This window comes from Ambystoma mexicanum, chromosome 3q (genome assembly GCF_040938575.1).
Source record: "Ambystoma mexicanum isolate Mex_15411 chromosome 3q, UKY_AmexF1_1, whole genome shotgun sequence".
NCBI classification, from domain to species: domain Eukaryota; kingdom Metazoa; phylum Chordata; class Amphibia; order Caudata; family Ambystomatidae; genus Ambystoma; species Ambystoma mexicanum.
Genome location: NC_090926.1, coordinates 1,051,570,336 through 1,051,596,010, shown reverse-complemented (window position 1 = coordinate 1,051,596,010; position 25,675 = coordinate 1,051,570,336). Strand labels below are relative to the sequence as shown.

Here is a 25,675-nt window from a genome sequence, read left to right as displayed (position 1 = left end):
ACTACAGGACGGGCGTCCTTGTGGTCTCATCGACTGGTGAAGGAATTTATGAAAGGACTGTTCCAATCATTCCCGCCGGTAAAGGCCCCTGCCCGGCGTGGGAGCTCAACATGGTGCTGACTAGGCTCATTCGAGCCTATGCATTCAGTGCCGTTGAAGTTTCTGTCGTGGAAGACAGCATTCCTCGTAGCCATCACCTCTGCACGACGAGTGGGAGAGATCCAGGCCCCGTCTTGCAAGCCTGCATACTTGACTTTTCACGACACAAGGGTGGTGCTGAGGACGCACCCCTTCTTCATGCCCAAGGTGCCGTCGGACTTCCACCTCAACGAGCCCTTGGTGTTGCCAGTTTTCTTCCCGTCGCCTTCGTCGCCAGCTGAGAGGACTCTGCACTCGCTGGATGTAGCTAGAGCGCTGAAGTTCTACGTGGACCGCACGAAGAGTTTTCGGAAGACATCACAGCTGTTTGTGAACTTTGGACCTGTGAATCAAGGGAAGGCTCTCTCGAAGACTTCCATTTCCAGATGGCTCTCCGGCTGCATCATACACTGTCACCGGTTGGCAAACCGACCGTTGCCAGGCCGTCCGAGGGCCCATTCGACCAGAGCGATCGCTGCTATTGATGTGAAACAGGCTTGGAAAAAGCCTGTTATTCATATTTATTAAAATGCACCGAAAACTGCAGTCCTTATTTGACTTACTCCTCTCACTCATAATGACATATTGAGTGCAAATCCTCAACAGGACCGGACTCAAGTTTCAGGGCACAAACATATTTGATATTGGTCAAATGATGACCAGTGACACACAGGAAGCAACACAGTAAACCGTGTTCGTTCATGAGATCATTGCACCCTTCCAAATAAGCCTGCAGTGAGCCCACGCGCACAAGCTGGACAAACTCAGGGGGATACATTGGTCAGAACGAATTTGACAGCAGGACAAACCTTTTAACATTAGCTGGTTCAACAGGGAAGAAAGTCTTGGGGGCAGAGAGGGGCGCACATTCCAAATCTCAGCTGGAAAACACCAGAGCAAATGGATTTCATTATAGACCGAAAGAAGCAAATATGTACAATGTACAATGTCCAATGCCATGTGCCAGTCAGTGCTGCTCCGCCTTCAGTGGGGAGGTAAAGCTCAAGGACAAGTGCTGACGCTGGGGGAAGAAAGGAATGGAGCCCTGCAGCCTAAACGCAAGGAGCCAACACAGACACTGTGGCACTGCACATACAGTGGTGAGAACGCTTCTGTCACTTTTCTGCTATTTGAAGGACTCACATAAAAAAGACAGATTTATTTCGGTCGATTTTGGGCGGCCCTCAAATGCGGAAAAAGCACATGGTAGATTTTTGTATGTTTTTTTTAAAGATTCGGGGGTTCCGCTCCTTGCCACCCCGCTCTCCCACCCCACTACACACACACTCTTTCTCTCTCTCTCTTTCTCTCTCTCTCTCTCATATCCCCTCGACCCTTCTCCAACACGCATTTTCTCACAGACACCTGACACCACTGCGGCTCTTGCTCTGTGTCTCGCCGTGCCTGTTGTCCCATGCGCACACTCTTGTGTGTCGCAAGGGTTGACAATTCGATTTAGAAAGACCACGCTGTGCGGTCACAGAGCCGTCTTTCTAAATCGATCTTTTTTGTAATCGGTTTAAAAAATATATTTTTTTGACTTGATACGGTGAGAACAGAACCGGGAGTTGTTGTCACTGGCACCCCTCTCCCCACAGTGCAGACCGGTGAAAGCAGCAGGCACGCGACAGCCTGTCACATGCAGCAATCGAGTTTGGTGTAGCATAGCTGCACATGCACTCAGTTTCACCAGACAAAGTGGAAGTCGCCTCTATTTTCAACTTCTTTCTTTTAGGTTTTTATAGTTGTGTTTTGGTTATTTGCCCACCCAGTGACTACCCATGGACATGCTAATCCCCTTTGGCCATTTCCATCAAGTTCCTGACACTTAACTCCCCAAACACCCTCCTCATAGGACCTCTTTGAGCTCGCTTTAATCGAGCCTCAAGTGCCTTCAAGTGTTTTTTCAAAGCAGTCTTCTCGGAGTTAATGACTCAATTGGAACTGTAAACCTGCTACTGGTGTAAAACAAAGTCTTAACCATGTCTGCCTTCAGCCACTCGATTTATAAGCACTGTGTGTGTCCTTCACTGTTACAAACCAGCATTGGCACAGCCAACCGTTTTGGTTTATGTGTAAGTAATAGACATGTGCCGGGCACTGCTATTAAATGTCCATGTACACACACTATTTTGTTCCTGCTACAATCAATACCACTACGGAAGGGCCTGGCAAGTGCCTTTCCCATGCCTTCACAAAAGCCCAAACCCTTGGCATTGCCAATGCTTGTTTTTTGTTTCTGCTATTCATTTGGTCAGTTCCTTGTATCCAAACCGAGGAGTCGCTAAAGTCCATTACACCTCCCACATGTTTGAAAATGCAGATAGCCACAATGCTTCATCTCCAACATGCGCTGTTCTTTCATATTAAAACGTGTGGTTTTAGTAATAACCACGCATGATTCCTTTCACCTGGAAAGGGGCATTTGTGCTAGCCCTCCCTGGCTTGCTCCCGCTCCGGGCATTAAAAGGAAGCAAAGGGTGGCTGTAAAGAAGACCGGTGGGGGGTCTGTACTTCTGCTCTCTATATGGTAGAGGGGAGGCACAGAGGACCCCAGCCAAGATTCTCTAATACGGTAGCGATGGGCGAGCAATCAAGGCCTAGCTTCTCAGGAGGTGATGCAGGCTGGTTCTTAAGTACAGTGTATCCCCAAGCCCCCACAAAGGAATGTCCACACACTGTATTACTGAAAACACAGTCTTTATATAATTAATATTCAAGGGTTATGTACACTTATCACAATAACGCACTTTGTGCTCAGGAAAATCAGCAATGGTAAATATCTACAATTCTAAAGTGGTACCACTAATATTAGACCTCATTAAAGTGCATTCACAATACTGTAGAAATGGCACACAGATCAATAAGAAGGAAACCAGCAATAGAGAGAGGAGAGATAACAGAGGGTTGAAACAATAGGCAGAATACTGGCCCTTGCTACTGGACACAGTTCTGTGTGGAGATCCCCCCACCTGGGCAACCTGCAAAATAAAGAGATATAACACCAGCCCAGTCCAGATATTGTTCAATAGTCTATTTCTCTCCTATAATGTTTTTACCCCCCCAATGTACCTGGTGGAGTCGAGTTCCTCGAAAAGGCGTCGACAAGCGTCGAGGGACTCGCTGTTCGGCGACGGGGAATCGACGGCCCTTCTTGAATGCCTTCCTTTTCAGGCGGGAGGCACGGGGCGTCGAACGTCCGTCGACAAACGAGGCCGAACGTTGTCGAAGAGGCGGCAGCTCCGTCCGAGCGGTGCTCGTCGGCGTCGGGGCGTCGGCGTCCTGCAAGGCGGAGGTGTGCGGGGCACCTCGATGACAATAGTTCTGGACCGCAAAGATTGTAGAGACGGGAGCCCAGCAAGGGCGTCGAGTCGTCCGAGTCTTTGGGGTCGTCGGGTGGCGGGAAACCCACCGGCAGGTTTCTCCTCGGCGCGTTGGTCGTCCTCGACTTTCTCCGGCAGGATAAGCGGTCGACGATGCGGTCGAGAGAGTCCTTCGATTGAATGTTCTTAGGCAATGGAGCGGACGGCTCCGATCGTCGGCGGCACGGCGTCAAGTGGTTCCCACGGCTGGGCACACAACTTCGACGGGCCTCCAGCGGTTACACAGACCTGCGAACCCTGGTCGACGGCAATGGACTTCGACGGCGTCGATGTCCGGGTGCTTCACTTCGATCTCCTCGGCGGTCCCGTCTCGGGTCGGCAGCCTTTCGAGGGTCTGACTTCCAGGGCGCTTCGGCGAAGATTCAGCGGTGCTCGATGGTCCCTCGGAGCACGGGAAGAGGGCGCCTAGCCAGGTCCTCTCTCGGGTCAGCCCTCGACAATTTCGACAACCTTCAGTTCCGTCGAAGCAAATGCCACAGCAAGTCTTCTTCTTCCAGCTGGACGTCGAGGATCAGCAAATCCAGTTACTCTTGAGTGGAGACTCAGCTTCTGAATGCTTCTGAACAATTTCCAGTGGTGAGAGGTCCCCAGATATACTATTCTGTCTCTCATCCACACTGCTGGCACACACACAGCAGCCAATCACACAGAAGGGCATTCATGCAGTCAGTCAGCCAATCAGGCACACAGTGCATTCAGGCCACACTCCTCCCTTTCAGACACTCACAACAAGGAATGTGGATTGGGACAAGTACCCAGCCATTCAACACTACACACTGCATTCAGGCCAGTTTCGGGCAGGGCTGTCTCAGTCTTTGTCTCTCATGCCAGAAACCAGACAACCACAACAAGGAGTGTATATTGGTCACACACTCCATTCACCCAGGTCCCACCCACAGGAGGTACCCATAACATACAGTCACTGGGAAGGCTCCAGTCAGTCTAGCTGGGCCTTTACAACAACACCATATATGGAACTTCCACCCAACAGCCAGTCAGGGGGAAGGGACAGAGTCAGGGCTTCCCAGGACTTTGGGAAAAACAAGATAACAGGCAATAGAAAGCAAGAGGCCACAGGGGCCATCTTGTTTCCTATCAGGAATCAACTGATTCCAATGGCAGGGCCTGGGTATCCCAAAATGGAGGACACCCAGAGCACCTGTCAAATTCAGCATGGAGCTGCCACCAGCCCATACCCTGCTCTGTGGGCCACCCACAGGTGCCCAAAAACATACACTAGGGGCACAGGGTTGTACCCCTACCCATGGGTGCCATAAGGGTATCCCATGGGTCTGTTCACCAAACCAAAAGAGAGCTGCACTGCCAGGAGTCCCTCATGGACTCCTGGGCAGAAAACATGACAGAACACACGGTAAAAACAGAAAAAGGACAAGGATTCAGAGGCCCTGTCCCTCAGATGCATTTCCGGCATCACAGTCGCCCCCCCCAGACTGAGGTGGAGGGTGCCTAATCTCCCACGGGATAGACACCCTCATCCAGACGGTCAACATACCTTCTGGAAAGGCCATCTGCATTATCGTGACTCTTCCCTGGTCTGTGCTCTATGGTGAAGTCTAGCCCTTGTAGGCTAATCGACCACCTGAGCAATTTCGGATTCTCACCCTTCATCTGCATAAGCCACTTCAGGGGCTTATGATCTGTTTGGACCTTGAAGGTGGACCCCGTAAGGTAGGGCCTAAAACGCCTAAGGCTCCAAACTATACTAAAACATTCCTTTTCAACAGTAGCCCACCTAAGTTCTCTACCCTTGAGTTGTCTACTGATGAATATGATAGGATGTTCTCTCCCTTTGTCATCTAACTGGGACAAGACAGCTCCAATTCCGGTGTCGCAGGCATCCGTCTGGACGATAAAGGGTCGGCTGTAGTCAGGCGCACTCAACACAGGTGCCCTACACAGACTTTCTTTCAAGCCATCAAAGGCCCTCTGACAGTCTTCAGTCCAATTAACCTTCCTAGGCTGTTTGGGTGAAGTTAGAGCTGTCAGGGGTGCAGCTATGGTTCCATAGTCTGCCATGAAATTGCGATAGTACCCAGTGAGGCCCAAAAAGGCTCTCACCTGGGTTTGAGTAGTGGGAGTCTCCCAGTTCTGTACGTCCTGTACTTTACTGGAGAGAGGTTGGATTTGACCCCCTCCTACCTCATGACCAAGATAGGTAACTTTCCCCTGAGCTATCTGGCACTTGGTGGCCTTGATAGTGAGGTTAGCCCTTTTCAAGGCCTGCAACACCTTATCCAGATGTGTCAAATGCTCTTCCCAGGTGGAACTGTAGACGGCAATGTCGTCTAAGTAAGCCACACAAAAGGCTTCCAGCCCACTGAGCGCATGGTTGACCAATCTCTGGAAGGTGGCAGGGGCATTCTTCAACCCAAAGGGCATGACCCTAAACTGGTAGAGTCCCTCAGGTGTGGAGAATGCCGTCTTTTCCTTGGCATGGTCCGTCAGAGCTATTTGCCAATAGCCTGAGGTAAGGTCAAAGGTGCTCACAAATTTGGCAGCACCTATAGTGTCCACGAGCTCATCAGCCCTGGGCAATGGGTGCGCGTCAGTTTTGGTGACGGCATTGACTCCTCGGTAGTCCACACAGAACCTCCAATCCTTGGTACCCGCCGGGGAACTTGCCTTGGGGACAAGGACCACTGGACTGGACCAGGGACTGGTGGAGGGTTCAATAACACCCAGATCCAACATCTTGGCGACCTCAGCCTGGATGTGGTTTTTGACGGTATCTGACATACGATAGCTCCTGCTTTTGACAGGCACACTGTCACCAGTGTCAATTTCGTGCTTACACCACGGTGTAAGGCCCGGTGTCAGTGAAAACAGAGGGGCATACTGCTGGAGCAAAGCCCGGCAGGCCCTCTGCTGCTCTGTTGTCAAATCGGGAGAGAGTTGTACTCCCTCCACTGAGCCATCCTGAGGGTTGCTATGCAGCAAATCAGGAAGGGGCTCACTCTCATCCTCTTCTTGCCCTGAAGCTAGCAAGAGACATGAGACCTCTGCTCGCCTGTGGAAAGGCTTGAGCCTGTTGACATGGAATACCTGGGGGGCTACCCCAGAGGCTCCCATGTCCACCAGATAATTGACTTCGCCCATCTTGGAGATGATCCTGAAGGGTCCAGTCCACTTGTCTGCCAAAGCTCTAGGCTTGGTAGGCTCCATCACAAGGATTTCCTGTCCCGGAGTCCAATCCACTTGCGAAGCTTTCAGGTCATGCCAGTACTTATTCAATTCCTGGCTGGCCTTGAGATTTGCTGTTGCCTGACCCATCATTTGTGTCATCCTCCGCCTGAGGCCTAACACATAGTCCCCCACTTGCTTGGCGGGACCTGGAGGGGTGGCTTCCAAGCCTTCTCGGATCAAGGCGAGGGGCCCCCTCACGGGATGTCCAAAGAGTAACTCAAAGGGGCTGAAACCAACACCCTCTTGAGGTACCTCTCTGTAAGCAAACAGCAGGCATGGCAGGAGGAGATCCCATTTCCTCCTTAGGGGCTCTTCCAAAGCACCTAGCATGCCCTTGAGAGTTTTGTTAAATCTCTCAACCAGACCATTGGTCTGGGGGTGGTAAGAGGTGGAGAACTTGTAGGTTACCCCGCACTCTTTCCACATGGTTTTCATGTAACTAGACATGAAGTTGGATCCTCGGTCAGAGACAACCTCCTTGGGGAATCCAACACGGGTGAAAATGCCCAGGAGAGCCCTGGCAACCACCTTGGCAGTAACAGTCCGAAGGGGTATTGCCTCAGGGTACCTGGTGGCATGATCTACCAAGACCAGGATGAACCGATGTCCACCTGAAGTGGGAGGGTCAAGGGGACCGACGATGTCGATGCCCACCCTCTCAAATGGTGTGCCAACCACTGGTAATGGCTGCAGTGGGGCAATGACCCTGCCTCCAGTCTTGCCAGACAACTGACAAGTTGGGCAGGTCCTGCAGTGGGACTCCACCTCTACTCCCATCCGTGGCCAGTAGAAATGGGCAGAGAGCCTCTGCTTAGTCTTCTTGGTCCCCAGATGACCAGCCAAGGGCACCTCATGCGCCAACTGCAGTAGGAAGGGCCTGTAAACCTGGGGTACCACCAACCTCTTGCGGGCACCAGGTTCGGGCTTAGTGGGCTCACTAACAAGGAGCTCACCCTCCCAATAAATCTTGAATGTCCTAGGCACTTCACCTTGTGCCTGGGACAGGGCCTGTTTCCTCAGGCCCTCGAGAGAGTGGCACTCTCTCTGTCCCTTACAGAAGTCTGCCCGGGAGGGTCCCCCTTCAGCTAACAAGCATTGAAGGTCGGGATGATCCTCCGGGTTGAGAACCTCTCCCACAGGAGAGTCTTCTGTCTCTTCTCCCACAGGAGTTGAGTTTGGGTTTTCCGCTGGACCCAGCCCGTCCGGAGCATGGATCCCATTGGGTGCTGTCGGAACAGCAGGAAGAGAAGGTGTTCCCTCCACAGAGGTGGCCTTCTTGGTCTTCCTTCTTCTTGCCTTAGGCCTCGCCTTTGGCTCGGATACCTGACTCACAGCCAGACCCGGTGTCACCTGTGACCTAGTGACTGCAGCAGCAGTCATGGGAAGACCATCCGAGATCAACCCCAACTCTACTAGATCATTTCCTAACAGAATGTTAGCAGGGACATTGTCCTGAACCAGGACAGGAAGCTTTGCTGTCTTGTCTCCAATCATGAGTGTGACTAGGGCTACAGGCGATAATTTGGGAGGCCCACCAGCTAACCTGGTGGTTTGCAGAGGAGCACCTTCATAGTCCTCTGGCTTGAGCAGGGTCCTGTCCACCACTGTCATGCTTGCCCCAGTGTCTCTCAAACCAGTAGAAGGCTGGCCATTCAAGAGGACACTTCTCAAAAATCTACGGGTGTTCTGTGGGATAGTCGCCAGTACTTCTGCGTACTGGTCCCAGGCCCCAAGGGACACTAAGGAAATCTCTACTGGAGCACCAAATGTGATTCCTGTAGAGGAGGGGAGGACAGTGGCCTCCACCTCAGACACGGGGTAAGGGTAGGTCAGGCTGACAGCCTGTACTCCAAGTGCCTTACCTTTACACTTGGGGTCACCCCTTTTGTGATCCAGAGCCCCACAATCCCAACAAGTGCCAGGAGTGCGGGGTACGGTACTGGAACCACTGGGAGCCTGCTTTGCAGCAGGTGGACCACTACTCTTATTCCCACCCACAGAGGACTTATCCCCACTAGATTTTTGGGTCTTAGGAGAGGAAGGTTTTGGTTTACCCGACTGTGACTGCTTTTGGGACTCCTCAGCTTTCTGAGAGGCCCCCTTTTCTTTGTCCTTGTCCTTCCCACTGGAGTCCTTAGGGGACACCCGGTGGGAGACCCACTTGTCAGCCAACCTAGCCAGCTTAAAGGGGTCCAAAATGTTCTGGTCAGCCACATACTGACGCAGCTCTGGTGAACAGGCTTCAGAAAAATGCTCAAAAAACAAGAGGTGGGACAACTCAACAAAAGTTTTCCCCTTGTATCCATCAATCCACCCCATCATGTTCATGTGCGCAGTACTCACCCAGTCAACCCAAGACACATTCTCTCTTTTCTTAAAATCCCTGAACCTTTTAAGGTATTGGGTAGGTGTCTTGCCAAACTTGGCAATCAAAGCAGACTTCATACACTCATACTGACCCCTTTCCTCCACACTCAGCTTCAGAATACAGTCATATCCAGTTTGAGGCACTCTGCTTAACAAACACTTAGCCCAATCTCTTTTATCTACATCATGAATTGCACAAGCCATTTCAAACGCTTCAATCCATTGGAGGATATCTGAACCCTCCACAAACACACCAACCAAATCTTTCATAAACTTGGTGGCTGGGGACCTGCCACTCTCAATTGGTCTAGCTGAAGTCTCCACTCTAGCTCTCTCTAGCTGGATTCTCTGACATTCAGTGTCCTTGTCTTTGAGCGCAAGATCCCTATTCTTGAGTTCCACTTGCTGTGCCAGCTCCTCTTTCTTAAGCTCAGCTTCTATTTCCAACTTGCGATATTCAAAGGCCAATTTCATCCTTAATAACTCAAGTTCCATGGAATTGCTGGGGTTTGGAACAGAGGCAGCAGGAATGGTGGCATTCCCAGAAACAGATTCAGCGACAACCCCAGGGGCAGAGTCCTCACTGGTTGCATCCCCCCCTTCATCAAGGGTTTCACCATCAGTCTGGTAGTCCACCAGGGCAGCTATCAGCTCAGCCCTAGACTTATCCACAAAGTCCAACTCCCTGGCTTCACAAGCACTCTGGAGAGCCTCTAAGCTCATCCGAGTCAATTTACCATTTGCAATGGGCTCCATTGCCTGTAATGCAGTTATTTGGTACACACCCAAACCTTAATCTAATAAAGTGCGGATATTTTGTAAGTGGCACGGTTATACACTGAGTCTTAAAACCATAAGCATCCCACCGCTGCCACCAGCTTTGTAAAGAAGACCGGTGGGGGGTCTGTACTTCTGCTCTCTATATGGTAGAGGGGAGGCACAGAGGACCCCAGCCAAGATTCTCTAATACGGTAGCGATGGGCGAGCAATCAAGGCCTAGCTTCTCAGGAGGTGATGCAGGCTGGTTCTTAAGTACAGTGTATCCCCAAGCCCCCACAAAGGAATGTCCACACACTGTATTACTGAAAACACAGTCTTTATATAATTAATATTCAAGGGTTATGTACACTTATCACAATAACGCACTTTGTGCTCAGGAAAATCAGCAATGGTAAATATCTACAATTCTAAAGTGGTACCACTAATATTAGACCTCATTAAAGTGCATTCACAATACTGTAGAAATGGCACACAGATCAATAAGAAGGAAACCAGCAATAGAGAGAGGAGAGATAACAGAGGGTTGAAACAATAGGCAGAATACTGGCCCTTGCTACTGGACACAGTTCTGTGTGGAGATCCCCCCACCTGGGCAACCTGCAAAATAAAGAGATATAACACCAGCCCAGTCCAGATATTGTTCAATAGTCTATTTCTCTCCTATAATGTTTTTACCCCCCCAATGTACCTGGTGGAGTCGAGTTCCTCGAAAAGGCGTCGACAAGCGTCGAGGGACTCGCTGTTCGGCGACGGGGAATCGACGGCCCTTCTTGAATGCCTTCCTTTTCAGGCGGGAGGCACGGGGCGTCGAACGTCCGTCGACAAACGAGGCCGAACGTTGTCGAAGAGGCGGCAGCTCCGTCCGAGCGGTGCTCGTCGGCGTCGGGGCGTCGGCGTCCTGCAAGGCGGAGGTGTGCGGGGCACCTCGATGACAATAGTTCTGGACCGCAAAGATTGTAGAGACGGGAGCCCAGCAAGGGCGTCGAGTCGTCCGAGTCTTTGGGGTCGTCGGGTGGCGGGAAACCCACCGGCAGGTTTCTCCTCGGCGCGTTGGTCGTCCTCGACTTTCTCCGGCAGGATAAGCGGTCGACGATGCGGTCGAGAGAGTCCTTCGATTGAATGTTCTTAGGCAATGGAGCGGACGGCTCCGATCGTCGGCGGCACGGCGTCAAGTGGTTCCCACGGCTGGGCACACAACTTCGACGGGCCTCCAGCGGTTACACAGACCTGCGAACCCTGGTCGACGGCAATGGACTTCGACGGCGTCGATGTCCGGGTGCTTCACTTCGATCTCCTCGGCGGTCCCGTCTCGGGTCGGCAGCCTTTCGAGGGTCTGACTTCCAGGGCGCTTCGGCGAAGATTCAGCGGTGCTCGATGGTCCCTCGGAGCACGGGAAGAGGGCGCCTAGCCAGGTCCTCTCTCGGGTCAGCCCTCGACAATTTCGACAACCTTCAGTTCCGTCGAAGCAAATGCCACAGCAAGTCTTCTTCTTCCAGCTGGACGTCGAGGATCAGCAAATCCAGTTACTCTTGAGTGGAGACTCAGCTTCTGAATGCTTCTGAACAATTTCCAGTGGTGAGAGGTCCCCAGATATACTATTCTGTCTCTCATCCACACTGCTGGCACACACACAGCAGCCAATCACACAGAAGGGCATTCATGCAGTCAGTCAGCCAATCAGGCACACAGTGCATTCAGGCCACACTCCTCCCTTTCAGACACTCACAACAAGGAATGTGGATTGGGACAAGTACCCAGCCATTCAACACTACACACTGCATTCAGGCCAGTTTCGGGCAGGGCTGTCTCAGTCTTTGTCTCTCATGCCAGAAACCAGACAACCACAACAAGGAGTGTATATTGGTCACACACTCCATTCACCCAGGTCCCACCCACAGGAGGTACCCATAACATACAGTCACTGGGAAGGCTCCAGTCAGTCTAGCTGGGCCTTTACAACAACACCATATATGGAACTTCCACCCAACAGCCAGTCAGGGGGAAGGGACAGAGTCAGGGCTTCCCAGGACTTTGGGAAAAACAAGATAACAGGCAATAGAAAGCAAGAGGCCACAGGGGCCATCTTGTTTCCTATCAGGAATCAACTGATTCCAATGGCAGGGCCTGGGTATCCCAAAATGGAGGACACCCAGAGCACCTGTCAAATTCAGCATGGAGCTGCCACCAGCCCATACCCTGCTCTGTGGGCCACCCACAGGTGCCCAAAAACATACACTAGGGGCACAGGGTTGTACCCCTACCCATGGGTGCCATAAGGGTATCCCATGGGTCTGTTCACCAAACCAAAAGAGAGCTGCACTGCCAGGAGTCCCTCATGGACTCCTGGGCAGAAAACATGACAGAACACACGGTAAAAACAGAAAAAGGACAAGGATTCAGAGGCCCTGTCCCTCAGATGCATTTCCGGCATCACAGTGGCCTGTTCACCAGCCCTCCAAAAGAATTCTGAAGCTAGAAATATATGATATGACATGGCATTTATAACGCGCCTATACACAAGTGTTTCAAGGCGCGACGAGGCACGGGAGGAGAACAGAGGGAAGACGGAGACAACGATCTTACAGCTAATACAGCTAACCCACTGCACACTGCGCTCTCCTAATATAATGACTTACTTCAAGCATTCATTTCTCAATCATACAGAAGCAACGCTTTCATGGCTGCCCAAAACGAAATGTTGCGTTTCACCTGCCCCATGCGCTCAAAAGGGTGACAGCTAGGGTACTGCAGCCTACAATAAAATGCAGGCCAACGCGCTGCTTAAAGGCTACCAAGAGTGAGTGAGCAGAGGGAATTACAGGCAGGATTGTTTCTCAAAGTCCTTGATTAGACATCCTGAACACAGACCTCTAAAGTAACACTGTGTTCTGTCTTCAGCCACAGGACCGCTACTATAGAGGTCACACCCATATAACCTGGCGCCTATGGCTGCCCCTCCCCCAAACTCCACAATCCGCGTAGTTGTAACCTCCTCTCCCACAGCTGGCACGGATTCCCGCACCTTCCCTCACAAGTGACCATCGCCGGTGGACCACTAAGGGAGACCGCTGAAACCCAGAATTCTCCCCCATGTACCACACGAAACATTGGGTGAGTGTTGGCAATAAAAAGGCTGTGGGTTTTTATTGCCCATCATCATGTGATAAACAACACAATCATAATACCCATAAACATAAAGTGTATTTTTGGGCACGAGGTCCTGAGGTTGTGCCTCTGGACCGTGCCGCCTTCCTTGTCCCACGACAGTGTGGGCCCCGTATGGTGCCCTGTCTTTCTTTTCCTTCTGCTCTCCCTTTTTCTTGGGTGGGAGGGTTATGGGAAAAGAAAAAGTACTGTGCTGCTATTCCTTGTTTGGGTCCCCGTGCAGGGTCCCAACTGAATTGTGATTGTTTGTGTCCCGTGCAGGGCCCCAAACTGAATTGTGATTTCTTGCTGCCAATGCAGCTCCTTATATTATCCCAGCGGGCTGGCCCTGGGCTTTGTTCTGCCTGTGTGGGGGCTGTTATCATCCTGCCGCCGCCGACATGTTGCACCATGAGGTGCTGCTTTGGTTATTGGCAATCTGTTTCCTGGCTGCCCTGACCTAGGTGCTTAGCACCTCGTTGGTGTGGAGGCCAAGGTGTTGCTTCCACCTTGTCCTTCCTCCTGCCTGGCTCCAGGAATCTTGGTGGCCAAGCATGAAAGGAGAGGGAGAGGGGTGCTGCGCAAAGGAAAGGTGTCTTGCCCCCTCTCCCTATCCTGTCCGCCATGGGGTACAGGTTACTGGCCTCTGCCTTGGAGCTGCGCGGTTCCCTCTGCGCAGTTCTGGCTACACTCCTCTACTCGCTGCTGGTATTGTCACCTCCCGGCCCCCTCTCTCCCTCCCCTCCCCTTTTCTTGCCCTGTTTATGCCTCTCTGACCACACCCTTTAAGTCACCGCCCCTTTACACTTTTTTACACCCATCTCCTTTCTCTCCCATTTTTGGACATCTGTTCCTGCTTCTCTCCCATGCCCTGCCTCTCTCCACGCACTTATCCCTCCCACCCACCTCACACCTGCCCCTACCCTCGCACCTCTTCCCCACCTCACTGGAAAGTCGCTGCCGCGCTCCTCACCGCCATGCATGTTGCTCTCCTGCACTCATTGCTGTCACTCGGTTCACCTTCATTTGTTTTCTGCGCCGCATCTACATTCTGAGTTGGTTCTTCTCTGTGCGGCATCGATTCCCTTCCGGTGCATCCTAACTTCCTAACTATGCTGCTTGCTGTTCTTTATCCTGTAGGAGCAGAGCAGGCTCTACAGCAGGGCGCAGACTGTTTCTTCGGCGACTTTCAGGCAGCCCAGACGGTATGTCAAGCTTTGGGTGAAGCTGGTGACGCCTTTGATTAAGAACTTCTTCTGAGAGCAGATGCTGCTGCACAGGTGAGTTGACTTTTGCTGATTATATTCACATACTTATGTTCTGTGTATATGTAGCGTATTGTTCATCATGGAATATTCATTATCATTCATAATGTAAGGATTATTCCTGCCTGACCTAGAACACTATAAAAAATATTGTGTGGGATGTTTTTACCCATACATCCGAGCCCTACCTCAAAAACTGTGCAGTTCTGACATGGAAAACATCATGATGGCCAGAGCTTCCCAGAAAATGCACAGGGAAATGCATGAAGAATAGGCTGCCACTCATTTTTGCCGATGTTATGGGCACAGAAGGGCACTGCCTAAAACCACCATTGGACTACCCACACAGTAGTCTGAAACCATTGGGAATGGCAATGCTGATTGCCAAAAGCAACCTAGAATTGTGGGGAATTCATTTTCTTAAATCCCAAAAATGGGTGCATTACCAGTACTCACCACTATCAGAAAGCCGGCGTTTTAAAACAGCACCAGACTTTTTTCTTTTTCGTGTAAAACTGAATAAATGAACCCAAAGCAGGCCAAAGAAAGACTTACTGAGAGGTGGATCCAATGTAAAGTTATATTCTGAAGTGACTTGAAGGTTTATACAAGACTGGCTGAGCTGTGGATTTCAGCAGTTTAAGTAAATTTGGACTGAAAGACACTAAAAACCTAAATGTTTAAAAGAAATGAGTGACCTACTTTTGAGTGTCACATAGGTTGAAATTGTTTAAATGTCATAGTTTTAAACTTAGAATCAGCATTCTAGCTGCATATGTAAAATGGTTAGTTTTATTTGAATGCAGAAAACTGGGTAACTAAAAGTGACATTAGCTGGGGCCTGGCTTAAGAAACTGAATTCTGCCCACCAGCTACCCCCGACAGGAGTTGAGACTTGCACAACAGCTGTGTTCCCAGGCCTACCTGCCTTTTGCTGTTCCCACCAAAAGGGATATGACACTTCTCTGATTGGATTATCAAGGGACTGCTAGAGACTAAACATAGGACCCAGGCAGAGGGTTTATTGAAGTGGCCATAAATGGCTTCCTCTTGAAGAATGGGCCTTCCATGGCCCAGGCAGATGGTTTATTATGGGGGCCGTAAAAGTGGCTTCCTCCTGGAAGAAAAGGGGAGGAGCACTGCCTGTGAGAGCAAGCTGGCTTGGCAGAACTGGAAAAACCAGAAATTCAACCTTGTGCTGGGGGAAACCACACCCCTTTGGAGCCAGAATATGGTTTTAGAAAAAGATGAATAACTCATAGTACGGACTTGTCATAATTATTTAAATGATACCATAATTCTTGTGATTTTTCTGCCCACATTTTAAGAGGTTTTTAGAACCGGTGGCATGATCTGGGGGCAAACTAGCAGTTAAGAGGGTATTACTTAAAATGTCTGCATGTGAAAAGTCTGATACTTCATCAATTAATGCCTGCATGCCTTGCACACATTTGGGTAAATTTGAGTAAGAATCTGATATTGGTAACCTGACCCAAAAGTGAAATATGTTGCCATTTCTGAATGCAAGCTCCCAGGAAGAGCAGATTTGGACAGGGTATACCTCCTGTGATATGTGATGGGTGCATGTAATTTTAAACAAATGTGTACCTGTGCAAATATGTCTTTTGGGTCAAAATATAGATTGTGTGTAATTTGACAGGGGTGGGTTCTCTGTACCATAAACAGACCTCATCATGATGACACTTCATTTCATTCCCCCAATCAAGGGGAAGAGGAGGAAGTGGCCAATGACAAGTGGAGAGGGTTAGGGCCTAGGAAGCTAGCCTTTCCACCCATTTTCAAAAGCAGACAGTCAGGACAGATAGGGACATTCAATTCCATTTGCTGCGGAGCATGCTGCCGGACCATACCACATCCAGAGATCCAGACTTCAAATCCATCAATCTCCACAGAAAGCTGTGCAGAAAGATCCAGAAGCAGTGCTGTACCCAGAGATAGCAGAGCTGACCCAGACCACTGTTAGTAGAACCAGAGAGCTGACCCAGATCACTGTGAAGTGCCGAGACCAGACCAGAGTCCAGTCTAAAACCTGACCAGATCCGTGGCGAGGCCCATTCTATTTCTAAATATATTGTGAGTACCTAGCAGAACTGTGCAGAACCAATCTCTTAGTTAAAATAATCTAATCCAAGCTATTTTAATCTAAGTAGAACTGCCTCCTAACTGTCACCTGTCATTTGCAAAGCTGTCACCTGTCATCTCTAGTTGCTAGCTGTCAATTGTCACTTTGAACTTTAAAATTTCAAATCTGAAAAACGACCTTTACCATATCGCTCATATCTCCGTGAAACTTGCAGTAACTTTCCTCTGAAAGCTGGGAATCTTGGCTTTTCAACGAACCTAGAACCGCATTCCTATTCCGTACACTTTCGCCGCAATCGCGAAAAACGCACTCGCGAATTTGCTGCGATTTGCAAATTTCTCCACGTGTGAAAACAGCAGTTCTTGCTTTCCTTGCTAAAAATTCGTTTGCCTCTTAAGAACCATCCCTGAATCATTGCTAGAGTGAGCCTGGACTAATATTAACTAGATACCACTCACCCTGAACCTCCAGAGGGAATTAAAATCATTTTAGCACATTTTCCAATATATTGCTATCACATATAAAAGCATTTTGGGGCCTGTGTTTCAAACTTCTGTAGTCTAAGCTTGCTGGGGTGAACTGAATTACATTTGATTGCATTTCTGAGAACTGTGTGCTTTCCTTCCATGTCCTTGCATTGCATAAAGGGGGGAGGGGATTGCCAGAGAAAAGTGATTACATTGTTTTGTTGAAATCATATTGAGTATTTTCTGTATTGCATTTTCATTCAACATTACATCCATCTGAACTTATATAAAGCATTCTCTACCACCTTATTCTTCTGTTCCTATTCACAAGTGTGCCAGTGCCAGACTATCCATTATTTATTACTGCTCATATTAAGTGTCATATTCAATTATTAAATTATTATAAAGTGTGATATATATATCTATTGTTTAAATTATCAAATAAACCTTTTAACTTGCAAAACAGAACTACTTCTTGGCTCAGTGGGGTCAGGGGGATTCCAAGAGAGGGGTGTTATATAGGGGTAGTCATCCAGAACGCATGAACTGGACATAAAGATATATCAATAAGGGTTTCCATTCAGTATCCCAGACCAGGCATTGACTTAGCTGTAGTGTTGAATTGAATCCTCTTACAAATGTAATAATAAAAATAAAAAATACACATCTATGAACATAGCTTGCTCTGAAAAACGCACTGTCCATAGATGAATATGATGATTAAGGCTCCCTCTCAGCCTGCTCTCTATGATGTACTCCTAGCGCAGAGCCTCAGTCCTGCTGGAAACTCTTTGAGGCGCTGACTTCGCTCCAGAGAGAGGGTGTGGTAATGAAAGATCAGTGGCGTTGCAGGTAAATTCTCGAGGTAAATCCTTTATTAGTTACATCTTCAAGTAAGAACAATGTCTAAATCGGGCCAATCGGTGCCTGCCAACCAATTACATGCTTTTAATGGTCCTGGGTGGAATTCTCATGGCAGGGCACATTCCGCCAAACGCGTTGAAAACTGTGCTTTTACGGTCGCTTACGTCGGAAGCAGCCAGTGAGTTTCCTGGATTCTGGTGCGGCTTGACGTGTGACGTGTGCACTGCCTGAGGTCCTTTCCTCGAGCGGAGTAAACCAGATTCTAGCCGCGTGGTGCAGTGTTGTTCTTTTGGACCGGCTTCGAGTCAGCCCCTGGTGGAAAACTGAGGTGTTGGATTGCATTATTAAGTTGGGAAGCACTCAGGACCTCGTAGTGAGTGACACAGTGGTGAGCTATTGGGAGACGTCGGCCCTCGCTTGTCGACGGCCCTATTTCCCCCTCTGCTCCAATTCTCTCTCTGCCACATTTTATCAGACTTATTGTGTGCTGAGCATTGTGGGGCTGGGGTGTGTTGGGTGCTGCGACAAGGAGGTCTCTAGGACCGGCATGGTTTTCAGGCACTAATTCCTCCTTGCTGCATGGATCCCCCTTTCTTTTGAAGAACTTGGCCTGAGGAGGGTGTGGGGCACTTGTCTGTGTATTTACCCCCCCTCTACTCCAGTTAACTGAGTGTGTTAATAAAAAAAGGAACGTTATATATAAGACTGATTCCTATCTCCCCCGTTTGGTTGAGAATGAAAATTGGGGCTATCTCTTCTCCATGTGCGAAGAAAGGGGGAAAGACTAGTAGGGTTTTGACTCAACGACAAATAACAGGGTTTTTGAGAATAAGGAGGTGCAGGGTTTGGATGGAAATGGGGCATTATTGTCTCTTCCTCCAATAAACTCCAGCTCCACACTCAATACAGCGTCGGTGGATGTTCCTTGCCAAAATTCCTTTGTGATCGACAATAGTGGTTCCCTATTAAATATGGTCTTGGACATGAAACGAAACTCATTACCAGCAAGTTTAAAGAATCAAGAGAACATTATAGGTATGAACCTTTCAGCAACTCTTGACTTGGCAATGCTAGCCTCCTCGTCAGACTCACTCTTCATCTGAAGAGAGTGACAGTGATATGGATTCCTCAGTATACAACTCTGATTCCCCGCACTCTACTGGCAGGGGTGGGGCTTACTCTATGGACCATAATCAGCTTGCCTCTAAACTTGAAGCTTTATTCCTCTTGTTTGCAAAAAATAGCTGAAGAACAGTGAGAAACAAATAGAATGTTGGCACTTGTTGTGGACCTGATTATTGACCTAAATCCCAGCAGCCAAGAGGCTGTAAAACAAGATCTTCTGGGCCACACAAGTTGCCAAGCGAAAATGGTCCCTGGTCCTGCAACCTCAAGAAATGGCTATTGTGATAAGCTCTCTAAAGACCCAATTGCTAATACTGTGGTAAGTACCAGTCCTGAAGTTGTTGATCGTGTTACTCCCAATGAAGCTGGTGAACTTGTGAGGGTTATGCCGGTGACCAAGGAACATGCACTGGAGGCTATTAGCGCTGAACAATTCCTATTACTTGCCCCTACTTCATTACCCAAATCCAAAAAGGATGAATTAACAATAAGTAGAGGTAAACGTGGAGTGTCTGCTCTCAAGGGGCATTTCTGTGGTAAAAGTAAAAACCTTCCCACGTTGAGTATGAAAACCATGGAGGATGGAAAATTACTTCTGAACAACGATCTGGGTGATGGCATACTACGGCAAGTGGTTTTACAGAGCCCATTGGATAACTCGGTCCTTTCTTCTCGCCCGAAGTTAGAAAATAGTGCACCGGTACCTGGTGGATGAAAGTATGAAGGTGGTTGTTTGGCCCCACTAGACCACTCTCAAGATGGAATCACACAGTTACAAGGTGTATACAATGAGCCATCCCAACTACGGGAAGGACTTGGAGGGCAAATAAACGCACGGGTAGATCGGGGGTCCACTGTGAGGTCTGATTTGCTAACTTGTATGATTAATGACCCAGTTAACTATTAATTTATTTATTTAAAATTCAAAACAACCATATACTTTTAATAGGGAGCAGCAATCACCAATGTGGTGACAATAACAGATAGGAAGATATGTAATGCACTTGAATTCACTCTTTAGCACACCAAATATAAAAGACCAGAAAAAATAGCACTTTTGGCTTGTTTGGAAAGATAGCACTTAAGTTAGGATTTCCCCCTGCAATATTCCTCAACCCACAAATAAACAATTCTAAATAGATATAAGGAAGCTGCATGTAATCAGGAATAAAGAATGGAAGACAACCTTCCCTGCCCAAACAAGAGAGAAAAACGGATTTGAACTCTTACACTTTAAAATGACATTCGGAAATGGCTGTGTAAAACAATGAATGTGTGTAAAAATTCTTAAATCGGTACAAATCTCTATGGGAGCAACATTGGAAAGATACTAACAATCATGAGCTATAGTTTGAACAAAAGCGAGCACTTTAAATCTGAATGGAAGGTTGAAAATTATTTAGAAAAAAAATCATATATGTAAAACTTTGCAAAATTGTGGATTCCCGCCTAAAATTAACCAAACGGTTGTTAAGAAAAACGGGTGAAATATGGAGTGCGGTTTCTGGTTTGGGATGTAGCTATAGGTCTTAGGTATTATCCAGAGTTGAAATTAAGTCTCTAACTATTAAACTGAGGAGGATATGCAATGTTGAATGAGAGGCGTTTTTGGAAAAATCAGGTAGTGAAAACAGAAAAGAAACTCAGTTTGGACAAGAAAATATTTACTATAGTTTTACTCTATGCTAGAGCATTCCAGCCAGAATACCAAGGAGGGACACAGTAAGCTCTAGAGTTGATTCATGACTTCAACACCAGATCCCCAGTGTCCTCTCCGGCAGAACCAGTCGGATCACTCGAAGTAGGATTGATAATTTATGATTTACACAAGATAAAATGACTAAAGAAATGGTGCTTAGCAGGATAAATCAAAGACAGGATGGCAATAAGGATTCTGACAATGTCACAAGTTATTAAGGTAAGGATAGTATGGTTTAGAGATTGGGATAAGGCAAGGCAAGCCAAGGTATGCTATGGTTTTCTGTGATTCCTATTAATACTTACAGTCCACTTTAATTTAGGATTTTGGACCGTCAAGGGTTCTGGTCATCACACGGATTGGGTCTAGCCAAGGACAGCCTGGCAACTCGGGTGGGACAAGATCATCAAGGCGTTCTGTTCACCGGACTGCACTGGACTGGCCCTTCTGGTTACTGGAGACTGCAGATCAGTGGGATGGCGAGTTTGCAGCAGGCATGCATCTAGCAGTAGCAAGCCAGACTGGATCAGGATGCTTCCCTTGGGGTTTTGGGATTTTTTATAATTTGAGGCCTAGCTGAAAAGGGTTCAGCAGTGCATAGGCCCTGGCATTGCAATGAAATCGGGAATCAGGATCACGTAGGATGAAGAAATCAGGAACAGGACGCCACGCAGGAAATCAGGAAGAAAGTCAGGAATCAGTGTGTGTCTGTGTGCTGTCAGGGTCCCTTATTTATCATGCCAAATGACATCACTAAAGCATATGGCATAATGCTAGGATTGGGCAAGAGCATAGTTTCCGCCTTGCTCTTCGCTGATTGGATCACAGAAAAGGATGTCATGTTTATGGGATTATTTTTACAATGACTAGAAACCTCCTCTAGCCACTGGAACAAAAATCAAATTTTACCACAAATGCATATTTAGACAGTTATAACCTCTGAGAAAACCAGATACACAGGTTACATATTTTGTGGGTCATACTTCAATCCAAACCCCAAGTCTGTGGGACCTGGTTTTGCCTTTCTGCTACATTTTGACAATTGTAACCATGAAAGATTTGGCCTAAAATTTCCCAACTTTGTACACAGATGTGCGTTTACCCCTGGGATGTGTGTACAAAACGTTATGTCCGCAATATCAATACTTTCCCCACAGTCTGTCGTTCCTTACAATTTCTGTTCCTTATGCAGTAATGAGTTCTACCAAGTTTCCACAGAAAGAGCATAAAATTCGATTAAAAACTACAACTTTTCAAATTTTTCCTCATTGTTGCTACAAAGTTAAATGTCTTGAAAGTTCAGTTACAAAATAGGTTGTTTTAAAACCAAAAGGAAGTCTATTGTCACTTAATCCATTTTTATTTCTTTTCCCCAACTGCAAGAAAATGTCAATTCCTTAAAGAAGGATGAGGGGCCTCTCTTTTGATTGATGTTTACTGTCCCTCACACTTGTCAGGTGGGAGTCTTAGCCTGCTATTGTCTCAGCCTGGAGCAAAGGCGAATGTCTGATGCGACTTGGGAAGTCTTTGTCCTGGGTGTTCAAAGCCTCCAAGATAGCAATTAGCCTTTCCTGTGTCAGCAGTTGTATGGGGTGGCACCCTTTCTCAGGGCTAGCAACTGGCAGAGCAACCTTTGATTTTCTTCTTTTAAATATTGACTTTAAACCTATGGAATTAAAACAGTTTATATGTGTATTTTTAACAGTAACAAATCCTTTACATTTCTAAGTAATCAAGCCTTCACACAACAATGTACTTTTAAAAGGCGATTTTCCCCCTTCAGTCAAGAAAAAGCCCATTTTACTATTTCTTTAAATTCTGTTTTCATCTCCAGCAAATATACACTTTGGGCAGCTATAGTTCTTTTCTTGAATGCTGGAGTTGTTTTGCAGCATGGATACAGTTACAGGGATGTATTTAGAGTCTTTCTCTGGACAGCTGATCCTTGATACTGTTGCAAAGAAAATAGACGTGTTTCCCGTGCAAAATGAAAACAAAGCACTGGGTTGATTTTTCAAAGATACATTGGACAGGAGCTGTCATTCAAATGAGGCCCGGTTCCTCTGAGACAAAATGAATGATCCTGGGCATTGCAGGGCTTTTTTAATCACAGTGGTTTATGAGAAATTGATGAATTTAGCACCAAGCAGCACTTGTAAGGTTGAGAAAGTGTCATTTTAAAGAGGGATTTTTGGGTTTCAGCAAACTGATGCTGTCTCGTTCACTTCACTCCATTTAAAATTTTGCAGAGCACACTGGCACATTCCTGCAGTGAGTACTCCGTTTCACCCCGCCTGAAATGTGTGTGGCAGGGTGTGCAGCCATTTTCTGGTTGTTATAAAACGCAGTTTAAAGATCGCGGCGTGCACAGGAGTCAGCATGGGCATTTTGTGCTGTTTCTTGCACCAATGCAGTAAAGTAATGTAGTGAGGCACATCTGAGTGGGTCAAAATATCCCACAATACACAATATTTCCTGCCGTTGTCTCTGTAAATAATCTCACCACACACGCATGCTCTTGCTAGCGTGAACAACCATCCTGAATTTTGTGTGACTTTTGTCAAGTTAATGGCCTGTGTCCCGCATCCTGCACCCAACCTGTCAGGGCATGGGGAAAACTCCTACCTTTGTCTGGCCAGCACTATGAGCGAACAAGCTGTTTTTCTTTTTTTCCATTTCTTGTTTCAAGTGAAGGGGGTGGCAAAGCAGCTCCCCTAAGGGTCCACCAAATGGCTTCTTAGCACGTCACCTGGTTTCAGCAGAGAAGTGAAACGGAGAGTAATTAGTTTATATGGCTGGGAAACATCGTTGTCCCATAATCGGCAGTGGGTAATTTAAAAATGGGTGGGTTTCATTACAAGTGGGGTGCTGCATGAAATGGTGACTACACAAAGATGATTGGCATTTTATAAACAAAGATTTACGTTCACATAACTGTTGCTACTGTAATCTTCCCTTCAAGATGGGTATAATAAAGCTATATAAAAAATATACCCTTTTTTCCATAATATGTTTCCATATCGAATTGTATATCATCAGGTTATTTTATTATGTGGTTTGTGTACTTTTCAATGTATCGCTATAAAACTAGTATTGAAACCGAAACCATCACACATTTGCACAAACTAGAACTTGGAAGATATGTGATCAAGTGAATAAATTGCAGACTGCGCTGAAATCTCTGCTTGTGATCCTGGCCTAGCTATTAAATCTCACTACCTTTGGTCTGCCAACATTTAAGTCCCTATAAGTAATTCAGTTTGCTGTTTATGCTATTAAAAAATGTAAGCCTCGGTGTGGGAGGAGAAGACTGAAACACAGGTAATATGTTTTTGGGCAAGGGCTTTTATTTTTAGAAAAAAGAAGAAAACCTACCTATCCCCAACTCTAAAAGGGGTAGGTATTTTGCCTCAACAAAATACTAAGGGAACATCAGACTGTCTGTAACTAAAGTCCTCTGTCCTGTGTCAAAACCCTACTTCTATCCCTTACACTTGCAACCAAACTGGATTTGCCTCTTCCGGGTACTGAAAAAGGACGCCCTGCTTCTGGACTTGTATAGTTCTCAAAGTAGGGGAAATATATCCCTTCCCCTGGCCTTTCTCACACTTGTTTACATAGTTCCAAAAAGTAGGGGTAATGTCTCCCTTCCCCAGGCATTTCTCAGGCTGGGTTTTCACAGTAAAAACAAAGGGGTGATGGCTGGAAGGTTTAGACTGAATCTTAACCACTGGCATTGCTCGGGGCAACCCTCCAGACCATCGTTCTTCGCCTGCCAAGCCATTACAGAAGGGGAAAGACCATATGCAAATCAGGCATGGCCCCACCCCAAAAGGGGCAGTCCAGCCCGAACTGCTAGGTCACATCCCTTCTGCACGAGACCACAAGCATCCCCAAACATGTTTCGCCCTTGTTGGGGCTCATCAGTGAGGAGTAGCTTGGGTCTCTAGGCCCAGCAGGCACGGGACCCACGTCTGGGCATACCCGTCCCACTCGGGGTGACAAAGCAAAAACAAAGGGGTGATGGCTGGAAGGTTTAGACTGAATCTTAACCACTGGCATTGCTCGGGGCAACCCTCCAGACCATCGTTCTTCGCCTGCCAAGCCATTACAGAAGGGGAAAGACCATATGCAAATCAGGCATGGCCCCACCCCAAAAGGGGCAGTCCAGCCCGAACTGCTAGGTCACATCCCTTCTGCACGAGACCACAAGCATCCCCAAACATGTTTCGCCCTTGTTGGGGCTCATCAGTGAGGAGTAGCTTGGGTCTCTAGGCCCAGCAGGCACGGGACCCACGTCTGGGCATACCCGTCCCACTCGGGGTGACAAAGCAAAAACAAAGGGGTGATGGCTGGAAGGTTTAGACTGAATCTTAACCACTGGCATTGCTCGGGGCAACCCTCCAGACCATCGTTCTTCGCCTGCCAAGCCATTACAGAAGGGGAAAGACCATATGCAAATCAGGCATGGCCCCACCCCAAAAGGGGCAGTCCAGCCCGAACTGCTAGCTCACATCCCTTCTGCACGAGACCACAAGCATCCCCAAACATGTTTCGCCCTTGTTGGGGCTCATCAGTGAGGAGTAGCTTGGGTCTCTAGGCCCAGCAGGCACGGGACCCACGTCTGGGCATACCCGTCCCACTCGGGGTGACAAAGCAAAAACAAAGGGGTGATGGCTGGAAGGTTTAGACTGAATCTTAACCACTGGCATTGCTCGGGGCAACCCTCCAGACCATCGTTCTTCGCGTGCCAAGCCACCCCGAGTGGGACGGGTATGCCCAGACGTGGGTCCCGTGCCTGCTGGGCCTAGAGACCCAAGCTACTCCTCACTGATGAGCCCCAACAAGGGTGAAACATGTTTGGGGATGCTTGTGGTCTCGTGCAGAAGGGATGTGACCTAGCAGTTCGGGCTGGACTTCCCCTTTTGGGGTGGGGCCGAGCCTGATTTGTATATGGTTTTTCACCTTCTGTAATGGCTTGGCAGGCGAAGAACGATGGTCTGGAGGGTTGCCCCGAGCAATGCCAGTGGTTAAGATTCAGTCTAAACCTTCCAGCCATCACCTCTTTGTTTTTGCTGGGTTTTCACAGTGCCACCAACTAGGGGGAATGTCACCTTGCCTGCCAGGTACTGCCA

At 48.1% G+C, this 25,675-nt stretch overlaps 1 protein-coding gene across 1 annotated transcript in view; it reads left to right on the top strand.

The window, feature by feature from the left end:
• Positions 1-25,675, top strand: part of PGS1 (phosphatidylglycerophosphate synthase 1) — a 630,645-nt gene that overhangs the window by 516,793 nt on the left and 88,177 nt on the right. The window contains exon 9 of the mRNA XM_069655241.1: positions 14,157-14,296. Within this exon, the coding sequence (XP_069511342.1) occupies positions 14,157-14,276 (120 nt within the window). The 3' untranslated portion in view covers positions 14,277-14,296. The remainder of the gene's footprint in view (positions 1-14,156; positions 14,297-25,675) is intronic.